The sequence below is a fragment of the Equus asinus genome, chromosome 2, assembly GCF_041296235.1.
Source record: "Equus asinus isolate D_3611 breed Donkey chromosome 2, EquAss-T2T_v2, whole genome shotgun sequence".
In the NCBI taxonomy this organism is placed as follows: domain Eukaryota; kingdom Metazoa; phylum Chordata; class Mammalia; order Perissodactyla; family Equidae; genus Equus; species Equus asinus.
This window is the reverse complement of record NC_091791.1, coordinates 100,259,952-100,278,094: the sequence shown is the minus strand read 5'-3', so window position 1 is coordinate 100,278,094 and position 18,143 is coordinate 100,259,952. Positions and strand designations below refer to the sequence as shown.

Sequence of the window (18,143 nt, the reverse complement as noted above, 5' to 3'; positions counted from 1 at the left end):
GGCAGTCGCTCCCTGGACCCGTCTCCTTGCTGTGTGTAACCTGGAGAGGGGGATGACAAACCCCCTGGCAGCCCGTGCGGACATGAGGGCCCTGGGGTAGGAACCAGAACCCACTCTTAGAAAGTTAGGGGAAGAAGGCACCACAGTGGTCACCTAAGCCTGCTCCTCTTTCAGAGATGGGGAAACTGAGGCACAGAGAGGGAATGCCCTGCCTGATGTTACAGAGCACCTCAGATGGAGGCCCTGCATGTGGCCTTGAGCTCAGGCAGCCCGTGCTCTGGTCTTCCTCCCCGTCCTCGCCCGGCACTGTCACAGGGCCTCCCTGCTCAGCTCCATCTCTGTGAAGCAGCCAGAGGGACCTAGAGCAGCTCCGACCAGCTCACCCCTCCCCAACCTCCGTCCCTCCCCATCACCTTGGAAACAGAGGCCCACACTCCACCATGCAGGGCGCCTCGCCACCCTGCCTCTGAGCTCCTTTTCCAACTCTATCCATTCTTCTCCCTCAACTCTAGACGTTTGCAGCTTGTTTCAACCTGGCTCAGGCCGTTTCCTCTGCCTGGGTCACTCCTCCCTCCCTCCTCCTGGCCAACTCCTGCACACCCCTCAACACCCGGCTCCAACACCTGCGACCCCCCCCCGACCCGTGTCAGCAGACACAGAAGGAAGTCCCCCACCGCGGGTCCTAAGCCCACGGCAGCCTTTGCTGGTGCATCCCAGCATCCTCCCCAGGCTCCTGGAGGGCCTCTTATTCTTACTCGAGACAGCAGGACTGATGGATCAGGGACTCAAGAATGAGACCAGCTTGTCAACCGTCTCCCTTCAGGATGTCACATCCTCTCTGGTCCCAAAGTACCTGGTATACCACTGCCCACTTGATCTGGGCTCTGATCGTTACTTCCCTGTAACTCACTGTTAGTTGGGCAATGCTGCTCTCTGGCACCTAATCCTGGGTGTTGTGGGCTGAACTGTGTTCCCCTCAGACTCAGGGTGAAGTGCTAACCCCCAGGACCTCAGCATGTGCATGTATTTGCAGATGGAGCCTGTGAAGAGGAAATTAAGGTAAAACGACGTCACACGGATGGGCCCTGATCCAGTGGGCCTGGTGTCCTCAAGAGAGGACATTAAGACGCACACACAGCCTTCAGGAGCCCATGTGAGCACGCAGTGAGAGGCGCCGTCTGCAGGCCAAGGAGGCCTCAGAAGAAACCAAGCTGCTGACACCTTATCTGGGCCTTCCAGCCTCCGGAACCGTGGGAAATACATTTCTGTGGTTTAAACCATCCACTTTGTGGTACTTTCTTGAGGCAGCCCTAGCAACCTAACACACTGGGCCTAGCATGCGGGAGCCACTCCCGAGCATCCTTTGGAAACGATTTCATATAGTCATGAGAGAGCCCTGCGGGTCAGCAGGAAAGCCCCAGAGGAACGGGAAGGGCAGTGGCCGTGGGTCTGAGGCAAGTGCACAGGCCCGAGTGTGAAGCCGCCTGGGCCACCTGCACAGCAGGCCAGATGCAATAAAGACCGTCAAACCACCAAGTGAGGCCCCCCTCCGCCCTGGCAGGCCTGGAGTCCAGGAGGGGAAGAGCAGCGTGACTTTTCCCCACAGGATGGGAACACTTCTTTTCCAGAGCCAACAAAAACCCAGGTTGGTAGAAGCAAAAGAGATCAAGCCAGATTTTTGGTGTTCTGTTTTCAAGTACAAAATCAAAGCATATCAGCGTCTGCCCTACCCCCACCCTGAACCCGCTCCCCTCCCAGTCCAGCCCGGCCACTTCTCGGTCAAGCAGCCACTATGTCACTGCAGCTCAGGCTGTGTTCTGCAGAGCATCCGTCGTTCTGGGGGAGTCTGGAGTGGAGGGCACTGCTCCAGCCCTGACTCCAGCCGGGAGGCCACCCACGACCTGTTTCAATCACTGCTTCCATCAGACATCACGTAGAAAAGGAGCCTTGGCCAAAGGCAAGCTGGAAAACCACTGAGGTAGGCAGTGAGGAGGGAGCCCCACACCTCAGGCCTGACTCCTGGCTGAGAAGGGGCAGGCCAGGCCGTTAGGAGAGGATGCCCAGGTGGGCCCCCTCCAGCTCTTCCTGCCAAAGTTCAGGGCAGCCACTGAGCTGCAGGCCTGAGCTCTGGGGAGGGCTGTCATCACTGAGGCAGAAGGCGGGGCCCAGGCCCGGGTCCTCCAAGCGAGCCAGCACCTCTGCACTGTGGCTCCAGCATCCGTGCTGGGTCTGTGGCTGGAGTCTCTGGCATGCTGGGCGGGGCAGAGTTTCTGGCAACAGACAGGCCTCCAGAGACAGAGAGATACCCTGCAAGAAAGACAAGAGCAGCTGGTTGTGGGCCACAGCCTGAGGCCCTGAGATCTGGAGTGGACGCTCCCCAGAGTGTGCCTGGCAGTTCCTGAACAGCCCGGACGCTATGGACGCCCTGGATGCGGGGAGGCAAAGTGATGCTCAGAATTGGCGCTGGAGATGCGCTGCCGGGGTTCACTCCCAGCCCTCCTCCTCTCTAGCTACGGGAACTCAGACGAGCTCTCAGTCTCTGTTTTCTCCTCTGTAAAACAGGGATCATGGAAGGCTGAATGAGTTAATACCTGTGAAGTGCCAAGAATGGTAAGCCTTCAGTAAACTTTCGTTATTAATAGGCTCTTTTATGCGGCCCATGAATGAACGAAGCTTGAAGAAAACATGGTCACCAGCTCCAAGCCCATCTACTCAGGAAGCCCCTACTCCCCGGGCCGGCTGGGTCCTCCTTCCCTCCACCCTCACTGGAGCACCTGGAGCCAATTTCCTGACAGTGGCCCCTGCGGCCTTCCATCCTGGCCTCTGCAGCAAGTCAGAGGACTCCCCCTTCTACACGTCTATAAAGACTTCTGGATACAAGTGAAGGGGCCTTAAATCCCCAGGGCCCCACCTCTTCTCCAAGGAGGCCAGGGTCCTCTCCGTTCTCCCTAGAGCTTCTCTCCACCCTAACCAGCGTCGGATTAGATAACCCCGGATCTAAAAACTGTTCTATTCTCTGCGGACAGAGCCTCCCCAGCCCCTCCATTTCAGGTGGAAGCCTGGGGACCACCCCGCGGGAAGCAGCGCTGGCCTTGGCGGCGCGTACCTGGTACCCCGCAGCCAGCTCCGGGGCCGCGGGGGGCGGCGTCCAGTACGTAGCCTGGCTCCTGGGCTCTGGGCCCGTCCGTGCTCCCGAGCAGACCTGGGGCGGCGTCCAAAGGGCCGCGTCGGGGCCTCTCCCTTGGGACAGTTGCGGGGGCGACTGCATCCCAGCGCAGTAAGGGGGTGTCACCCAGGGACCCATATCGGGGATCCTGTTCCCCAGGAGCTCGGGTGCCGCCGGGGCCCCGGGGCCGGCGGGCGGGGAGCCCCAGGACACCTCGGCACCAGCTGTGGAGCCCAGGCCCAGGCCGCACGTCTGCGTCTGCACCTGCGCGGGGCCGCCGGCTGGGCAGAGCGGGCAGCCCCGAGGGCGCGGCGAGGCGCTGGGCCGCGGGCGCCGGCGCCGCAGGCTGTCCTCGCTGAGGCCCAGCACGGCCGACAGGTGGCCGATGTAGCGGATGGCCAGGCGCAGCGTCTCGATCTTGGTGAGGCTCTGGCCCGCGGGCGCCACTGCGGGCGGCAGGAAGCGGCGCAGCTCGTGCAGCGCGCGGGCGAGGGTGCGCATGCGCAGCTTCTCGCGCTCGCTGGCGCTCTGCCGCGGGCCGCCGGCGGCTCCGGGTTGTGCTCGTGCGGGTGCCGTCCGGGCGGCCTCTGCGGCGCGGGCTGCGCGGGCCGGGGGCGCGGGCTGCGGGCGGCCGCGGGCGCCGTCGCAAGGGCACGAGCCCGACGAGTCGGAGGAGGAGGCCGGGGACGTGCAGTCGGCGTGGCCGGCCCAGCCCCAGCCCTGGGGCGAGAGCCAGCGGTCGTGGCCGAGGAGGGTCTGCAGAGGAGGGGACTGGGCCATGGCCGGCTGCGGCTCTGGGAGGCTGCCCGCCCGCAAGCTCCGGCCTGAGCTTTTATCGGGCCGAGGTGCAAGGGGGCCCCCCACCAGGTGACGGAGAGGTGTCAAAACCCACAGAGCCAGGGAGGGTCTGGGCTGGGGGGCCCTGGGAAAGGGGGCCCATTTGCGGAGGTGTGGATTCTGACCCCTCGGTAAGTGTGTGAGGACGATTCGATTCGCATCTGGATGGAGCTGCTGAGCTTCTCACCCTGTCCCACCCCCTGCTCCGCCCGCTCAGGGTGAGTGCCCAGGAGCCAGAGGACCGTGGACAGTGGCATGGTCTGGAGGAGCTGGGCTGTCCCTCAAGTGACTCATGGACCCCTGCGAAGAGCGGCCGCCTCTCTCATCACCCGACCCCCGGGGGGCTGTGCCCAGTGACTTCCACCCAGGGCTTGCACATTTGCTGGGGAGGCCTCCAAGGCCAGCCGCGGGGAACCCGGCCACAGTGCTGGCCGCGGGGAGGAGGGGACACACGTGAACCTTCCAGGGTCCCCTGGAACCGCACTTGCTGATTTGCTGAGTGACACTGAGAAAGTCATCACACTGCACACAGTTAATGACAGTCCCTGGAAAACAGAGCATCCTGGAGAAGAGGAATGGGGTGCAGTGGGTGATGATGGGGGAAGGTGGACCCCCCAAGCAGGGCTGAGTCAGACCCTCTTTGTGTGCTGTGAGACCTTGGGCAAGTCACTCGATTCCTCTGAGGCTCAGGCTTCCTCATCCTCATAGCAGTAATGACATAACAGACCACCGGGGGTGGTGCTGGCACTAAGGGCACATCCACGGAACCGCCTCGTGTGGCCTGGCAAGTGGCGAAACGCTTGCTGCTGTCGTTTTATAAAGAAGGCACTTTCGTTTCCAGATGCTTGTAGGCATTATTCTTTTTATTATTTGTTTAATATTTAAATACTTAGCCGGTGGTAAGTGTCAGGCTCACCAGGCTGAACAAGCTGGTCGTGGTCTGTGCTTTCGTGAGGTTTCAGCCTTGGGGGAGAGACGGGTGTCAGGCTGCTATCTCGTGAGCAGCTCCAGCACCAACTAGCTGTGTGTCCTGGGGCGGGGCCCCGAACCTCTCTAAGCCTGAGCTTCTCTATAAAACAGGCCTCATAATTAGAGTGTCTACTCACAGAACTGCTGATACAGTCTCCTCGTACAAACTGTGACATATGAAGTTTGAGAGTAAAAGCCGTCACTCCTCAGCAGTAATTCCAGGTTAGAGGCGGCGTCGGCGTTCTCGGTGATCTTGGGAGAAAGGCTGAACTCGGGGCTGAGGGCCAAACGGGGGCCCAGAACTGTAGAGCTTGGACCACAGAGGTGGAGAGGTCATGGCCGGGCCTCGAGCCGTGAGGAGGACTTGGGTAGAGAGAGAACATTCTGGGTGTGGGAACCGCGTAACCAAAGGCCTGGCAGTGGGCCTTCCCAAGGTGCTTCGGGAGCTGTGGGAGGATGGCGGCGTGGAGAGCTGGAGGGCCTTGGCTGGGGTCAGGCTAAGAAGCTGGATGATACTCCCAAGGCCATGGGGAGCCAAGTGGACTTTTGAGCAGATGTGACATAAAAAAATCCGTAATCAATAAGTAAAGGTCAACACGATGATGTTTCAGGAACAGACTAGCCCTTGCCAGCCTGAAGTAGTAGCTGCCCAGTAGTATTTTTATGGCTGTTTTTAAAAATTAACTTTTAGTTACTCCAATGACATAACTAATCCGTTCTCTTTGCAGAAATGGAAACACCGCAGATGGAGCTGGACTAGCTGTAACCTGTCCCCAGAGGTCACAGCTGCTGTTCTGTCGTCGTGTGTCCTTCCAGACCTGGCCCCTGCGTTCACGGGAACATGTGTGTCTTCAGAAAACACGCAGTCTAAGTGAGGTGACGTTATGGCACATTGCCTGTAACTTGCTTGTTTTCACTCAACAGTGTATCTTAGAGCATTCCAGGCCAGCGCATATTAGCTCAGTCGTAGTTGTCATAGTTGATTTAAATGTCCATTTTCATCATAGTGGGTAATTTTAAGTGGTAAGAAAAAAATAAAATGGCAGGCGGTGCAGATAAACTGTCAATGGTGAAATTACGTCACTTTCTTCAGGAACTTTTTTTACGATATTGGAGAAAGTACGCCCCAGTTACCACTCTGACGTTATGATGGAGCAAGAATTGACAGTGAACAACGTTGGTCACGACAACTGTTGTTTACTTCATTCCAGCTGCTGTGTTTGGGGAGAGGAAAGTTGTAGTTTGTCCATGGCGCACAAAGAAGTTGGAATCCATTAACCATGGCCTTGATTTCAAACAGGCTTTCTTTGGAAAGAAGCAGTTATCATGCAACATTTCATGACTTAAAAGGGTGTAAACCCAGAGAAAAGATACTACTGCTTTTCCTAAGAGCAGCGGGGACTTAGAAACCAGGCAATCCTACACTTCTTAGGTTGAAATAGTGGGAAATCATTTGTAATAAATCATCATATTCGTCCAAGGCTGCACAATACTATAAAATTTTGACATATTGTACTATCCTGGACTTTACTTACGTGTAATTGACAGTTGTGAACGAACTCATCAGGTTTCGTATATATTTCTTGATCTGGATTCTGAAGGTTCTGATCGTTGTGCTGTTGACACTGAGCTCTCTGACTCACCCTTTTAACTGCTGTGTAATATTCCATAGCGTGCTCATACCACAGTCAGTCCCTTATTGACACATCTTTAGCATTTTTTTAATTTTTGCCAAATAGCACTGCCTTGTGCCCAGGCAGCTAGAGATGGAGTGTTGGGATGGCCTTGTGATCTCCAGGAAGGTTCTGAATATCCACGATTACTCCTTTCTCCCACCCTCTACCCATTAGAGGCAGCCTGGAGGGATTTCCCAGGAAAGGGTCTAGGGAAAATGGGAATCCACGCCAGCACAGAGCCCTGCATGCTGTCCTTTCCTCTCCAGGACAGCCTGACCCCCAGGTTGGGGCCAGCCCCAGAGCCCAGGCCCTGAGGGCTGTGGGATGTCAGAGCACGGGTTCTGGAATGGGGGCCCTTGGCCTGGTTTGCTGTGGCCCCCAGCTCTTCACGGGGCCTGCAGCCCGGGAGGCAGTGGAGTTTGATGGTCAGGAGGCCGGGCTGTGGGATCAGACAGACCTGGGCTTAGGGGCCCAGCTCCACCCTCACCGACCGTGAGAACCTGGGCAGCTAGCTTACCCTCACTTTTCTCCTCAGTTGCTGGGTAAATGAAGATGATGTGTGGCACGGCACTGAGCACAGAGCCTGTTTGTGGGCCCTGCGTTAGCCAGTTCGGGGCAGCAGAATGAAGCGGGTGAAGGACGAGGCTGGGTTCTGAGTAGGGGGCCCACATCTTCAGCCTTGGCCCTGAAGAAGGGCATGCCTTCCTTCTCCGAGACTTCCGGTTCCCCGCCTCCATGCCCAGCCTTTCTCCTCCGTGGACCCAGCGTGAGGGTCCTGCTCAGCAGGCGCTGGGGCTCCTGGCCTGTGGCAAAGGGTCAGCAGAACTGTGGGGCAGAGGCTCCGGGAGAGCTCAGGTGGTGGGGCCGGAGCCGGGGCCAGCAAGCCCAGCCAAGGCCAGGAATGGATGGCTGGACCGGCTTGTCCTGCTGGGCCGGGTCCCAGCCCAGGTGTCCGTCCAGCTGGCCTCCAGCCGTGGCACCCACAAGCATCCATCCTCCTGTGCTGGCACTTGTCCCAGGTGCGGGGCCAAGGAGCTGGGTCCAGCCCTGCCCCACGGGGCTTCCACTCGGGCCACCTCTGCTCTCTGTTCCTCATGTGACTCACCTGTCAACAGGGGGGGACGTCTGTGGCGATGTGCTGCTGGGTCAGGTGATCACCTCTGGGCCTCAGTGTGCCGGTGACACCAGGTTCACCCCCTCCTTCCTGTCATCGGAGGAGGCGCTGGCTTGTTCACGAGTGTGGCAGACACTTCTTGTTGCCCACCCGGGGTCTGTTTCAGCCTCTGTTCTTTCTTCCTTAATGACGAGACCCTGTGTTATTGTGGGTGGTGATCTGCCGAGCTGAAAAGCCTCAGTTCCCAGCCTCGCTTGCAGGTGTAACGGCCCCTGAGGTGTTGGTGGAGGTGTTGGACGGGGCTTCCGGGAAAGCTGCTTAAAGCAGAGAGGTGTGGTCCTGTGGCTCTGCCCTCTTATATTCTCTTCCTACCTGGACAACAGACACTTGAGCAACCAGTTTGTGAGCCTGAGGCAACGTCAAGGACAGAATCACACAGTAAGGATGGTGGAGCAAAAAGAAGCCTGAGGCCTTGATGACCACGTGGAAGTGTCACACTGGCCCAGCATGTATACCCCGGAATTTCTTCATTGTGACAGAAAATAAAGCACCATCTGGTTTAGGTTGCTGTCATGTTGGGGGTGTGCTGTGAGCAGCCCAACACGGCAAGTCCTGTCCACGAGAGTGAAGTTCCTAGGGTGTCGTCGTCGACAGTGGGGCCACGTGAGCTGGATGGCAGATCGCTTAAATGAATTCACGTCAGACTCAATATTCCCGCAGATGGATGGACGGACGTTCACCTGGAAGAAGGTTCTAGTCATGTGCCACTAGCTCTCTTCCGAGCCTCGTGATGAGCAACATTATGATCTTGAGTGAAGACGTGAACCGATCTAATTTGAGGTAAGATCCAAACCCGAGAAGTAAACAGGGTAACAGCCGGGATCCAAAGAGATCCTGACAAAGTGGGCGGTGGGGGAAGGGCACATTTGTGTGGTGACCGATGGCAACTAGACTTTTGATGGTGAATACGGTGCAGTATACACACAAATTGGAATATAATGATGTACACGTGAAACAAAGAAAAAGTAAATAAAGAGATCCTGACAGACCGGAAAAAGCTGTCAGTTCTAACAAGGTGGGACCAGCAGGGCCCTGTGCCCTCCCAGCTCAGGGTCAGGGGCATCCCGTGCCCAGCAGCCGTGTAGAGATGGTGTGACAGTCATTGCCTCCAGGCGTCAAGGTGTGGAAACAGTGGTGACCCCATTCCCTCTCACTGGATCAGGAGGCCTGTCACCCAGGAGGGATGGGCTCCTGTTCCCTGCACACACACCCCCTTGTCTGCACACACACACACACCCTTCTCTGCACACACATACACACACACACCCCCTTTCCCTGCACACACACAAACCCTTCTCTGCAAACACACACACACCCTTCTCTGCATGCACACACGCATGCCCCTTTTCTGTGCCCAGAGCTCTGGCGCAGCTGGGTGCCCTCTGGGGGCTGGGCCACCAGGCCCCCGGGACCCTCAGCTCAGCTCCCGGGCTGGCAGTGCAGGCTGGGGCAGGGCCAGGACAGGAGCCCCCTCAGCCTGGCCCTTCCTTTCCGTGGGTCCCTCCCAGGCCCGGGGGTGGCCAGGCTGTGGGAACGCAGAGTGGGGGGTGGGGGCACGGGCCGCAGGAGCATGTGCTCTTCTCGTCACAGCGAGCGTGTGGCCACCTTCACACCTCCGCTCTGCCTGTTGACACAAGGCCACCACCTCCAGGGCAGAAGGTGTCGACTTGGGAAAGTGGGTGTGCAGGGGCCCCCAGGACGCCAGGCCCTCAGAGCCGGGAGTGCGCTTCTGGGCTGGGAGAAGGGGCTGCAGACCCTGCCCAGGAGGCCCAGGGGAGATCAGGCCTGTGTCCCTGGGATGGGGGGGCGGTGGGGGAAGACAGGAGCCTGGACCGGCCCCTCCCTCCAGGAGCCCGGAGTCAGCCTCCCCTGGCCCGGGGGCTGGTATGTGACTCTCAGCACAGCCAGGGAAGCCCAGGGACAAGGCCCTGCCAAGCAGAGCACCATCAGTGTCACTGGGAGGCCCAGAGACGGACAGCCACCAGGATAAGGTCACCGAGTGGCCCCTGGGACTGAAGGCCACCCTGGGCGAGCCTCAGCCTGGCCTTGTCTTCAGAGCCCTTCCACACGGTGCAGTGCCCGGCCCCAACCCCGTGTCGTCCAGCCACTGTTGTCCACTGGCTCAGAAGGGGAAATGGGGCCCAGAGAGGTCACACCATTGCTTCAGGTCCCCAGAGCCAGGATTTGAACCCCCAAGGCCGTGCCCACACCACTGGGCAACACTGCCCGGGCCCACTGAGGCTCCAGGGAGGGGTGAGCTGCACTGCCCTCGGGGAGCTGGGGGTTGGAAGAGGGAAGAGGAATGAGTTGGGCTCTGAGTCTGTGGTGGCCTGATGAGCTGGGACCACGAGCGAGCGAGAGGGGCTCCCTGGCCCGAGAGCAGGTGGAGGAAGGGAGGGACCTGCAGTTGTGGACGTTCTCCCAGTGCAGGTGGGGCCTTCCTGGAGAAGGGGACCGTGTGGCCCACGTCTGGCAGTGGCGAGCCCTGGGCTAGTTTGGGCAGTGCCAGGTGGGCTGGAGCCCGGGGTGCAGGCGGGGAGCAGGGGAAAGGGGGCGAGCAGCAGGGAGGAGTAGGGGTGGGCAAGTCTTGCTGAGAGAGGAGTTCGGACTCTTAGGGAGGCGGCGAGGTCCCCAGACATTCTGAGGAAGGAGAAGGGCTGGGAGCTGAAGAGCGGGAAGCAGAGTGCCAGTCAGGAGAAGCATCACATGAGGGCCGGGCACCAGAATGGGGGTCCCATGAGGGCGGGGGCTGCCTGGAGCTGGGGCAGGGGCCCTGGGATTGGGCCTAGGAGCCCTGAGGAGAGCACATGGAGAAAGGTGGGGAGGACGCGGCCACTCTTGGCTAGGGAAGTGCAGGAGGGGCTGGGGGCCACAGGCGTGCGGGGAGCTGCCCAGCAGGCTGGGGACATGGAGGTGGACCCACTGCTCTCCCTCCAACAAGAAAGCTGAGCCAAGGAGGCTGGGGAGGAAGGGCCTGTCTCATGGCCCTGGTCCAGCTCTGGGGCCCAGCAGAGGCAGCTCAGGCCTAGGGCCAATCACGCCCAGCTCAGTGCCCATTTGAGACTCAGTCTCCTCATCTGCACAATGGGTGACCTTGCTGGGAGGATCGGGGAGCACCATGTGCTCAGCACATCAGGCTCCACACGGCCTGCCTGCCTGCCCTGCTGGAGAGGGACCAATGAGGTCTTGCCGCTCTTGAGAAGGACAAAGGGAGAGGGTGAGGGTGCCCAGGCCTGCGGTCCCCAGCCCTGGGAGGAGGGCCCAGCCTCCCCGCCTCAGCTCCCAGAGCCACCAGGGGCTTGGGCCCACCTGCTGGAATGTGCACACGCTTGGGGGCGGGGTCTGCAAAGGCTTTCTCCCCTCCCACCCTTCCCTCCCTCTCTCCCTCCCTCCGTCCTTTCTTTTTTTAATTACCAAAGCCATGAATGCTTCTTACAAAAAAGTGGGAAAATATAGGCAATCAAAAAGAAGGGAATTTTAAACGCCCCCTGTTGCACCCAGCGAGAAGCACGTGCACACGTGGGCCCGCATCTCTGCCCCCTGAGCTGTCTAGCGTCCCTACAGATACATGAACAGAGACAGAGGCATCGAGAGGGCATGTCGGGGCTTTTGTTTTTCCATTTTTTCAGGCTTCTGGTATATATATTTTCTTTTTCTTTAGACAGCTTTATTGAGATATAATTCACATACCATACATTCTGTTTAAAGTATACAATTCAAAAGTTTTTGTATGTTACGTTTAAAATTTTTAAAAATTGTGGTAAAGTGTATATAACATAAAATTTGCCATGTTAGTCATTTTTAAGCGTCCATCTTCAGTGGCATTAATGACCATCGTGCAACCATCACCACTTCCATTTCCAGAACTTTCCCACCACCTCAAGCAGAAACCCTGTCCCTGTAAAGCAAGCACTCCCCTCTACCCCCTCCCCCAGCGCGGGTCACCTCTAATCTGCTTCCTGCCTCTGACAAGTTGTCTGTTCTGGGAACCCCACATAAATGGAGCCGTACAACACTTATCTTTTGGTGTCTGGCTATTTCCCGTAGCCTGAGGTCCTCCCTCAGGGTTCATCTCTGGTGTAGCAGGCGTCCGCCTTTCGCTCCTCCTCATGCTTGAGTGACCTTCCATTGTGTGGATACACCCCATTCTGCTTCTCCATTCATCCGTCCGTGGTCGTTTGGGGTGTTCCCCCCTTTGGGCTCCGTGTCCGGTGCTCCTGTGAGCGCTGTTAGGACTGTCTGCTCCGGTCCTGCCTCCAGTCCCTTTGGGCCCACAGAGGGCGCGTGGTCTTGTAGCCGCTGTTCTCACCGACGTGTGGAACACTTTCCATGTCAGCAGGTGCACTTCTGAAATGAGGTTCCGGAGGCCTGCCTCGTGCTCCCCGGGGGCGGGATGGCTGAGTAACAAGTTCTGTGCTGGGCTCTGAGAGGGTGCCACATCGGTGAGCCTGACACCCATATTTCAAGAATTATTTTTAAATTGCACATGTAATATACAAATGCGATGTCCCTGTGAAAAATTTAAACATTACGCAAGACTCCCTGATGACCCTCAGACCCAGACCTGCCGCCCACCCACCACGGAGGCCTGGCTGTGATTCCAGATCTGGGGCGGCCCCCAGCCTGTGTCCGTGCGTTCACACATCTGCACACGGCAGACCCTTACCCGGGGCGTGGTGTCATTGGATGACGTTTGATGTCGAGGTTGTGTCTTAGATTTTCCTTTTCTCGTGTTTCGCTTGTGTCAGTGGTGTGTGTGATGGGGAAGAGTCTCCTGCAACGTGGTGCTGTTACTCGGCAGTGTGGCTTCCCTCGCACCTTGAGTCTTTTCTAATCAGGATGATTCCGACAGCAGCCCCTGTGCGAAGGGCAGCGAGCTGTTCTGAAGCCTTGGGCCAGCTTCGGGAGCCCGGAGGCAGGGTGTCGAGGCCGACCCGGTCACGGGCAGCCAGCAGCTGTGCCAGGAACCTGGGGCTCAGCCAGCCTGGCCACCTGTGGGGTCCAAGGCTGAAGTCTCCCAAGTCTCCAAGGGTGAAGAAAATGCCTTGGCTCGGGCCGAGGGCTGGACTTAGGTTTCTCCTGGGGCTCCCTTCAGAGCGAGGACTGAGCTCATCCCATCCTCAGGCTTTGGCACATACTCAGTACTGACCATGTAAAACCCTTCTCCCGCTTGATTTTGTATCCGGTCCATTTAAGCTCTGTCCCCTCCCCCTGGAGGTTCTCCACTCTGCCCAGGGATGCCCTGTCCCCCAGCCTCTGGCAAATGATCCTGTGCCCAGAGGCTCCCCACTTCCCGAGGTCCTGCCTGGAGTCCCAGCTCAGTCCTGGGAGCCCTGACTCTGCTTTCTATTGGGTCTACCAAGCTCTGGGGAGGTGGGGGCGCCCTCCCTCCCTGCCCTGGGAAGGAGCTGGAGGGGCCAAGGGCTGAGCCACCCAGCGGCTTGGCGGGGCTCACCCAGTCCTGGCTCTCCCTGCGCGGTTCCAAGCATCAGTGAGGGCAGGGGGCTGAGAAGGGGCCTGACCTGTTCCTCCTGCCTAGAGAGCCCCCGCCGGTGCTTCCTGGGGGGCTGGCGTGGACAGGCCCCAAGTTGGCAGCTGAGCGGGGCCTGCAAATCCTTATCAGGGAGTCAGCCAGGGCACAGAGCCTCAGGCTGCCCCGCCGAGAGCTGTGGTCAGCTTGTGGTCTGACCCTGTTCAGCCTTTGTTCCTAGGGGCGTGTAGGGAGGCGGGGGCCTGGTCCCTGCTTGGCCCCTGCCCTCCTGAGCCTGTGCCCCTTCTCTTCCCTCCTCCGGGCTCCATCTTGCTCTGCCTCTCTGCACACAGATGCAGGTTTTTCCCAGTGGACAGGTGAGCAGACTGGGTTCCAGAGAGGGTCAGTGGCCTGTCTGGGGTCACACAGCCCATCACACTGACGCTGAGCCGACTTCACGCACTTCTTAAGCCAGCCCCAGCATCTCTGACACATCTACTTAGCTCCGGGTGCCCACCACCGCCTCCCCACACTGGCCCTCGCCTGGAAAAAAGGCCTCTGACTGGTAGGAGGTGGTCTGCCCTGCTCAGATCCCGAGATCCCAGGTGGCTTGGCAGCGCCATCTGCTGGCTGTGGCTGGGGATTCAAGGACACTGGATGCCAGGGGTCAAGGCTCTGGCCTGAGGCTCTAACCAAGGGAGGCCATTTCCCAAGATGTCCCACAGGCAGTCAGAGCCCCTGCTGCATTCTACAGCTGGGGAAACTGAGGTGCCATGTGACAAGTGTCCCCACATTCACATGTCTGCATCTTTGCTTTGAGCTTGTTCAGCCCCTTGACCCCGCTGTGCCTCAGTTTCCCTACGTTTCACTATAAGGCTCGACCCTCCCACACGCACCCTGATGAGGCGAAGGAGCATAAATGTGTCTCCCCTAAGGAGAGAGGCGCTGTCTGCTCCCCAGCATCTCAGGCCGGCTCCCAGCACCTGGGAGACCTGTCACTTCCTCCTGCGCCTTTCCGGGAGCCGCTAAACCTCCCTCCTTTCTTCCCACCCCTCCCTCCTCAGCAGCCCTCTGCCTCTGTGACTTCCACTGGCTGCGCATCCAGCTGACCCATGACCAGGATAATCAGATTAGCATGGGTGTAGAATAATCTATTCCATATGGCTTGCCAACTCAGTGGCTCCAGGAGCTAAAGGTGTGAGGAGAGGGGGTGCCCATTGGAGGGGCTCCCTGGGAGCCTGGGGGCCTTTGCTGGGGGCGGAGGGGGTGGAGGGTGGTGGGGGACGGGCTGGGAGCTTCTTGCTGGGCCCTCTGACTGCTCTGGGCTCCAGGTGGCTGCAGCCCCCTCTCCAGCCCAAGCATGGCCCCATCTATCAGAGACCCAAGGGGGCTTCGCATCCAGGGTGGGGCTGCGCCGTCCCTGTGCCTTTTCCACTCTGGATAAGAGGGGGAGTGTGCGCTGTAGGGCGTGGCTTCCGGAGTGGCCGAGCTTCACAATTCGGGGGGATTCTACTGTAGACAGCTTCTCTGGCTCCATCCTCCAGAGGCTCCGGGTCAGCAGGTCCAGGCGGGTCTGGAAACCTCTTTCTTTTTACGTCTCCACGGGTCCCTGTGACTGTGGCAAGGTTTCACGGGGGCTGGAGCACTCCAGGGCATCGCCCCTGCCCCACGCGCTCACTCTCAGAGCCACCCCCAAGGAGGAAAGCAGCCCCTCGGGTCCTCCTGTGGAGACAGGGGAGGGGGCTGGGGAGGAGGAACACAGGCCTGGGCCCAGACAGAGCCCCACAGACCCCAACTCTGCCCCCACCAGCCACGTGACAGAGAACCAGCTCTCTGCACCTCCGTTTCCTCATCGACAGGTGACAGTGACTCGCATCACAGTGTGGCTGCGAGCTGTGCCCCAGCCAGGCCCCAGCCCAGCGCCAGGCCCAAAGCACCTCGGGAAGCAGGGTCCACACAGTGTGAGTCCATCCTTGCAGCATCGGCACAGCAGGTTTTACTCACCCCACAACCCAGAAGCGGAGCTGGGGCCCAGAAATGGAGCGTGTTACCCCGGGGCACAGGGGGCACGGGGCAGGACAGGGATTCCATCCTAACCCCCACTGGCCACACTCCAGAGGGCTGTCCTCGACTGTCTAAAGGTCGGGGCGTCACAGGTAACAGTCGTTCCCCTGAAAGGGCTTCCCTCTCGGCTGGTGCTGAGCTGTGGCAGGGAGGCCCTTGGCAGGAGGGGACACCCCGATCGGGAGCTTCCCAGGAGACGTGCCTGCAGATGCTCAGCCGGCTGGCAGGAGAGGAGCCGTTTCCCTCTCCTGGGGCCTCTGGCTCCAGTGGGGATGAGATTAGGGCCTGCAAGGGGACTATTGACATAGCACCTTCGATTAGCACTCCTGTGTCAGGGGGCTGCTGGGAAATGAGGGCATCGAGGCCGGGAGGTGGGAGGGGGCAGCGCCCTGGACCAGGCTCGGCCTGAGGAACCCGGTGGGTTCCTAGCGGGAGGGCTGAGAGCCGGCCCAGCCTCAGAGGGTGCTGCTGTGTCCCACCTGCCCCCTCCCTGGCCAAGGACCCCCTGAGCGCTCCCCTCTGTCCGGCGGGGCTGCCCCAAGGCTTCGTTCCCAGCCTTACACGCTGGCAGGCGGAGGCGGCTCAGGCCAGGGGAGCGGAGCCCTGGCCCAGGCACTTGTCACAACACAGGCCCCAGAGGTGTGAAGTCCTCGTCCCAGCGGGAGGGCGTGCCTGGGGAACTCATTAGCTCAGGCAGCTCCCAAAGGAAGCCACCGAGAGGCTGAGAGGCTGGCGATAAAGAGATCAAAGGCGGGGGGCCTGGAGGTCACGAAAGGGGGGCTGGCTGACCGAGGGGGTGGGGCCCGGGCTCCAGGTTGGAGGTCCCTCCTCTGCACCCACTTGGCTCCATCAGGCCCTCTGACCAGAGCCTTTGCACAAACTGGGCCCAGAGACCCCACGGGACACAGGAGGGGGAGGGACTCCCAGGTCGCACCTCCAATTTGTTAGCCTTTAGGCCGAAGACCCCAAGATTGGGGTTGGGGGTGAACCCTCCCATCTGCCCGCCTCTCCTGCCGTTTTTGGGGACTCTTTGCCTCCACACTCGCCCCTGGGTCTTTTGAACCCTCTCTCCGCCCTGACCCCAGAGAGCTGCCTGTCATGCCGGCCCACATGTCCCCTCCTGCTCCAGCTCACTCCGGAGCTCCCGTGGAAGTACCCAGTGAATGTTGACGCTCAGGTCCCGGACCTGAGAATCCTCTCTCACATCCGGCCTCTTGTCCAAAACATGTGCAGTTGATTTCGTGCTTAATAAAGTAAGAATTCCTAAGGAGGGTTGTCACCCACAAACCAGTGGGGGGGCTCCCTCAGCAGGGGAGCTGGAAGCCTCAGAGGCAGGACAGGAAAGAGATTGGCTGCACCTTCTGGACTGGTTGATGTTTTGCCTTTTTAACCGTGTGTGTTAATCATATTCTCAATAAATAAAGATATGACAATGAAACAAAAGGGGGGCTGATGGCCTAGGAGGTTTTGGTCGTTCTGAGTTTTGTCAACTATCAGCTCCAAGGTGGAAATCAGAGTTACGTGGGTGTTGGAGGGGTTTTTGGCATGCAGAAGGTTGGCCCCAAGTGCCCGGAGCGCCCCCTGTCCGTCCAGCCTGCACCCCGCACCCCCTCCCGCTCAGGGGCACCACACTCTTTCCATTCCCATCGCTTGTTCCCTTGGGTCCATGGGCTCAAAGGGCTCCATCACAGGGCTCCAGTGCCAGGTTCCGGGCTTGGATCTGGAGCCCCGGGAAGGCCTCCACTGGCCAGACTCCGGAAGGGCAGACCCTGCTGCCAGCGGCAGGCTGAGGAGGGCCGCCCTGGGCCAGGCTCTGCTGGGAGTCCGTGGGTCCTGCGGCTGCGCCCGGGAGTGGGCTCCTCCCCTTGTCCTCAAGGGTGGGTTGGCACTGCCCCTCCTGGGTGAGGGGTGGGCATAAGCATCCTGGGGTGCTGGGGCCGACTGCAGAGGAGGGGTATGGAAGGTGTTAGGGGAGGCCCAGGGCAGTGGAAGATAAATAGACAAGGGGGGCAGGCAGAGATGCCCAGGGAGAAGGTGCCAAGCCACTTGGCCTTCTCTGCCACAAACCAGCTCAGCCGTCACTCTCACAGGGCTGCAAGCCATGGCAGACACAAAACAGTGGACCCCCGGACTGAGAGAGACCCTGGGTACCACTTCTCTTAGGACGTGCTGCCAGACACCAGGTACTTCACAGTCTAGCTGGAGAACAGACACCCACACGTGAAGCAGCGATGGTGACCAGGTGCAAACTCAACCCCTGAGGGGTCAGGCAGGCCCTGCAGATTCTCCGAGATTCCCCATGTGGACAAGCATGTTGTGTGAAATGAGACGGTCTTGTTTCCTTTCCGATTTGTAGGCCGTTTATTTCTCTTTCCTTATTGCACAGGCTAGACCCTCTCGTACAATGTCGCGTAGGCCCCGTAAGAGCCGGCGTCCTCACCTTGCTCTGGGTGCTGGGAGGGCGTTCAGTCTTTCACTCTTCAGTGTGACGGGGCTGTAGGTTCTTTGCAGACGCCTTTTATCAGGTTGAGAAAGTTCCCCTCTATGCCTGATGTCCTGAGAATTTTTATCACAGAGTGTTGAATTTTGTTAAATGCTTTTCTTTCTTTTTTTTTTTTTTGAGTTCATAGTAGTTTAGATCATTGTGAATTTCTGTTGTACATTACTTCTCATCCGTCACCATGTAAGTGCTCCCCTTCGCCCCCTGTCCCTACACCCTGGCCCCCTTCCCCTGGTAACCACTGAGCTGTTCTCTTTGTCTGGTGTTTGTTTATCCTCCACATATGA

The 18,143-nt window shown here is 59.1% G+C and overlaps 1 protein-coding gene across 1 annotated transcript; it reads right to left on the bottom strand.

The window, feature by feature from the left end:
- Positions 1–1,648: 1,648 nt before the first annotated feature.
- Positions 1,649–4,024, bottom strand: MESP2 (mesoderm posterior bHLH transcription factor 2). The gene is made up of 2 exons (XM_044744369.2): positions 3,107–4,024; positions 1,649–2,307 (listed from the first exon to the last, which is right to left on the bottom strand). The coding sequence occupies exons 1-2, from the start codon at positions 3,944–3,946 to the stop codon at positions 2,047–2,049; spliced, it is 1,101 nt and encodes a 366-aa protein (XP_044600304.2). The 5' UTR covers positions 3,947–4,024; the 3' UTR covers positions 1,649–2,046.
- Positions 4,025–18,143: the final 14,119 nt, after the last annotated feature.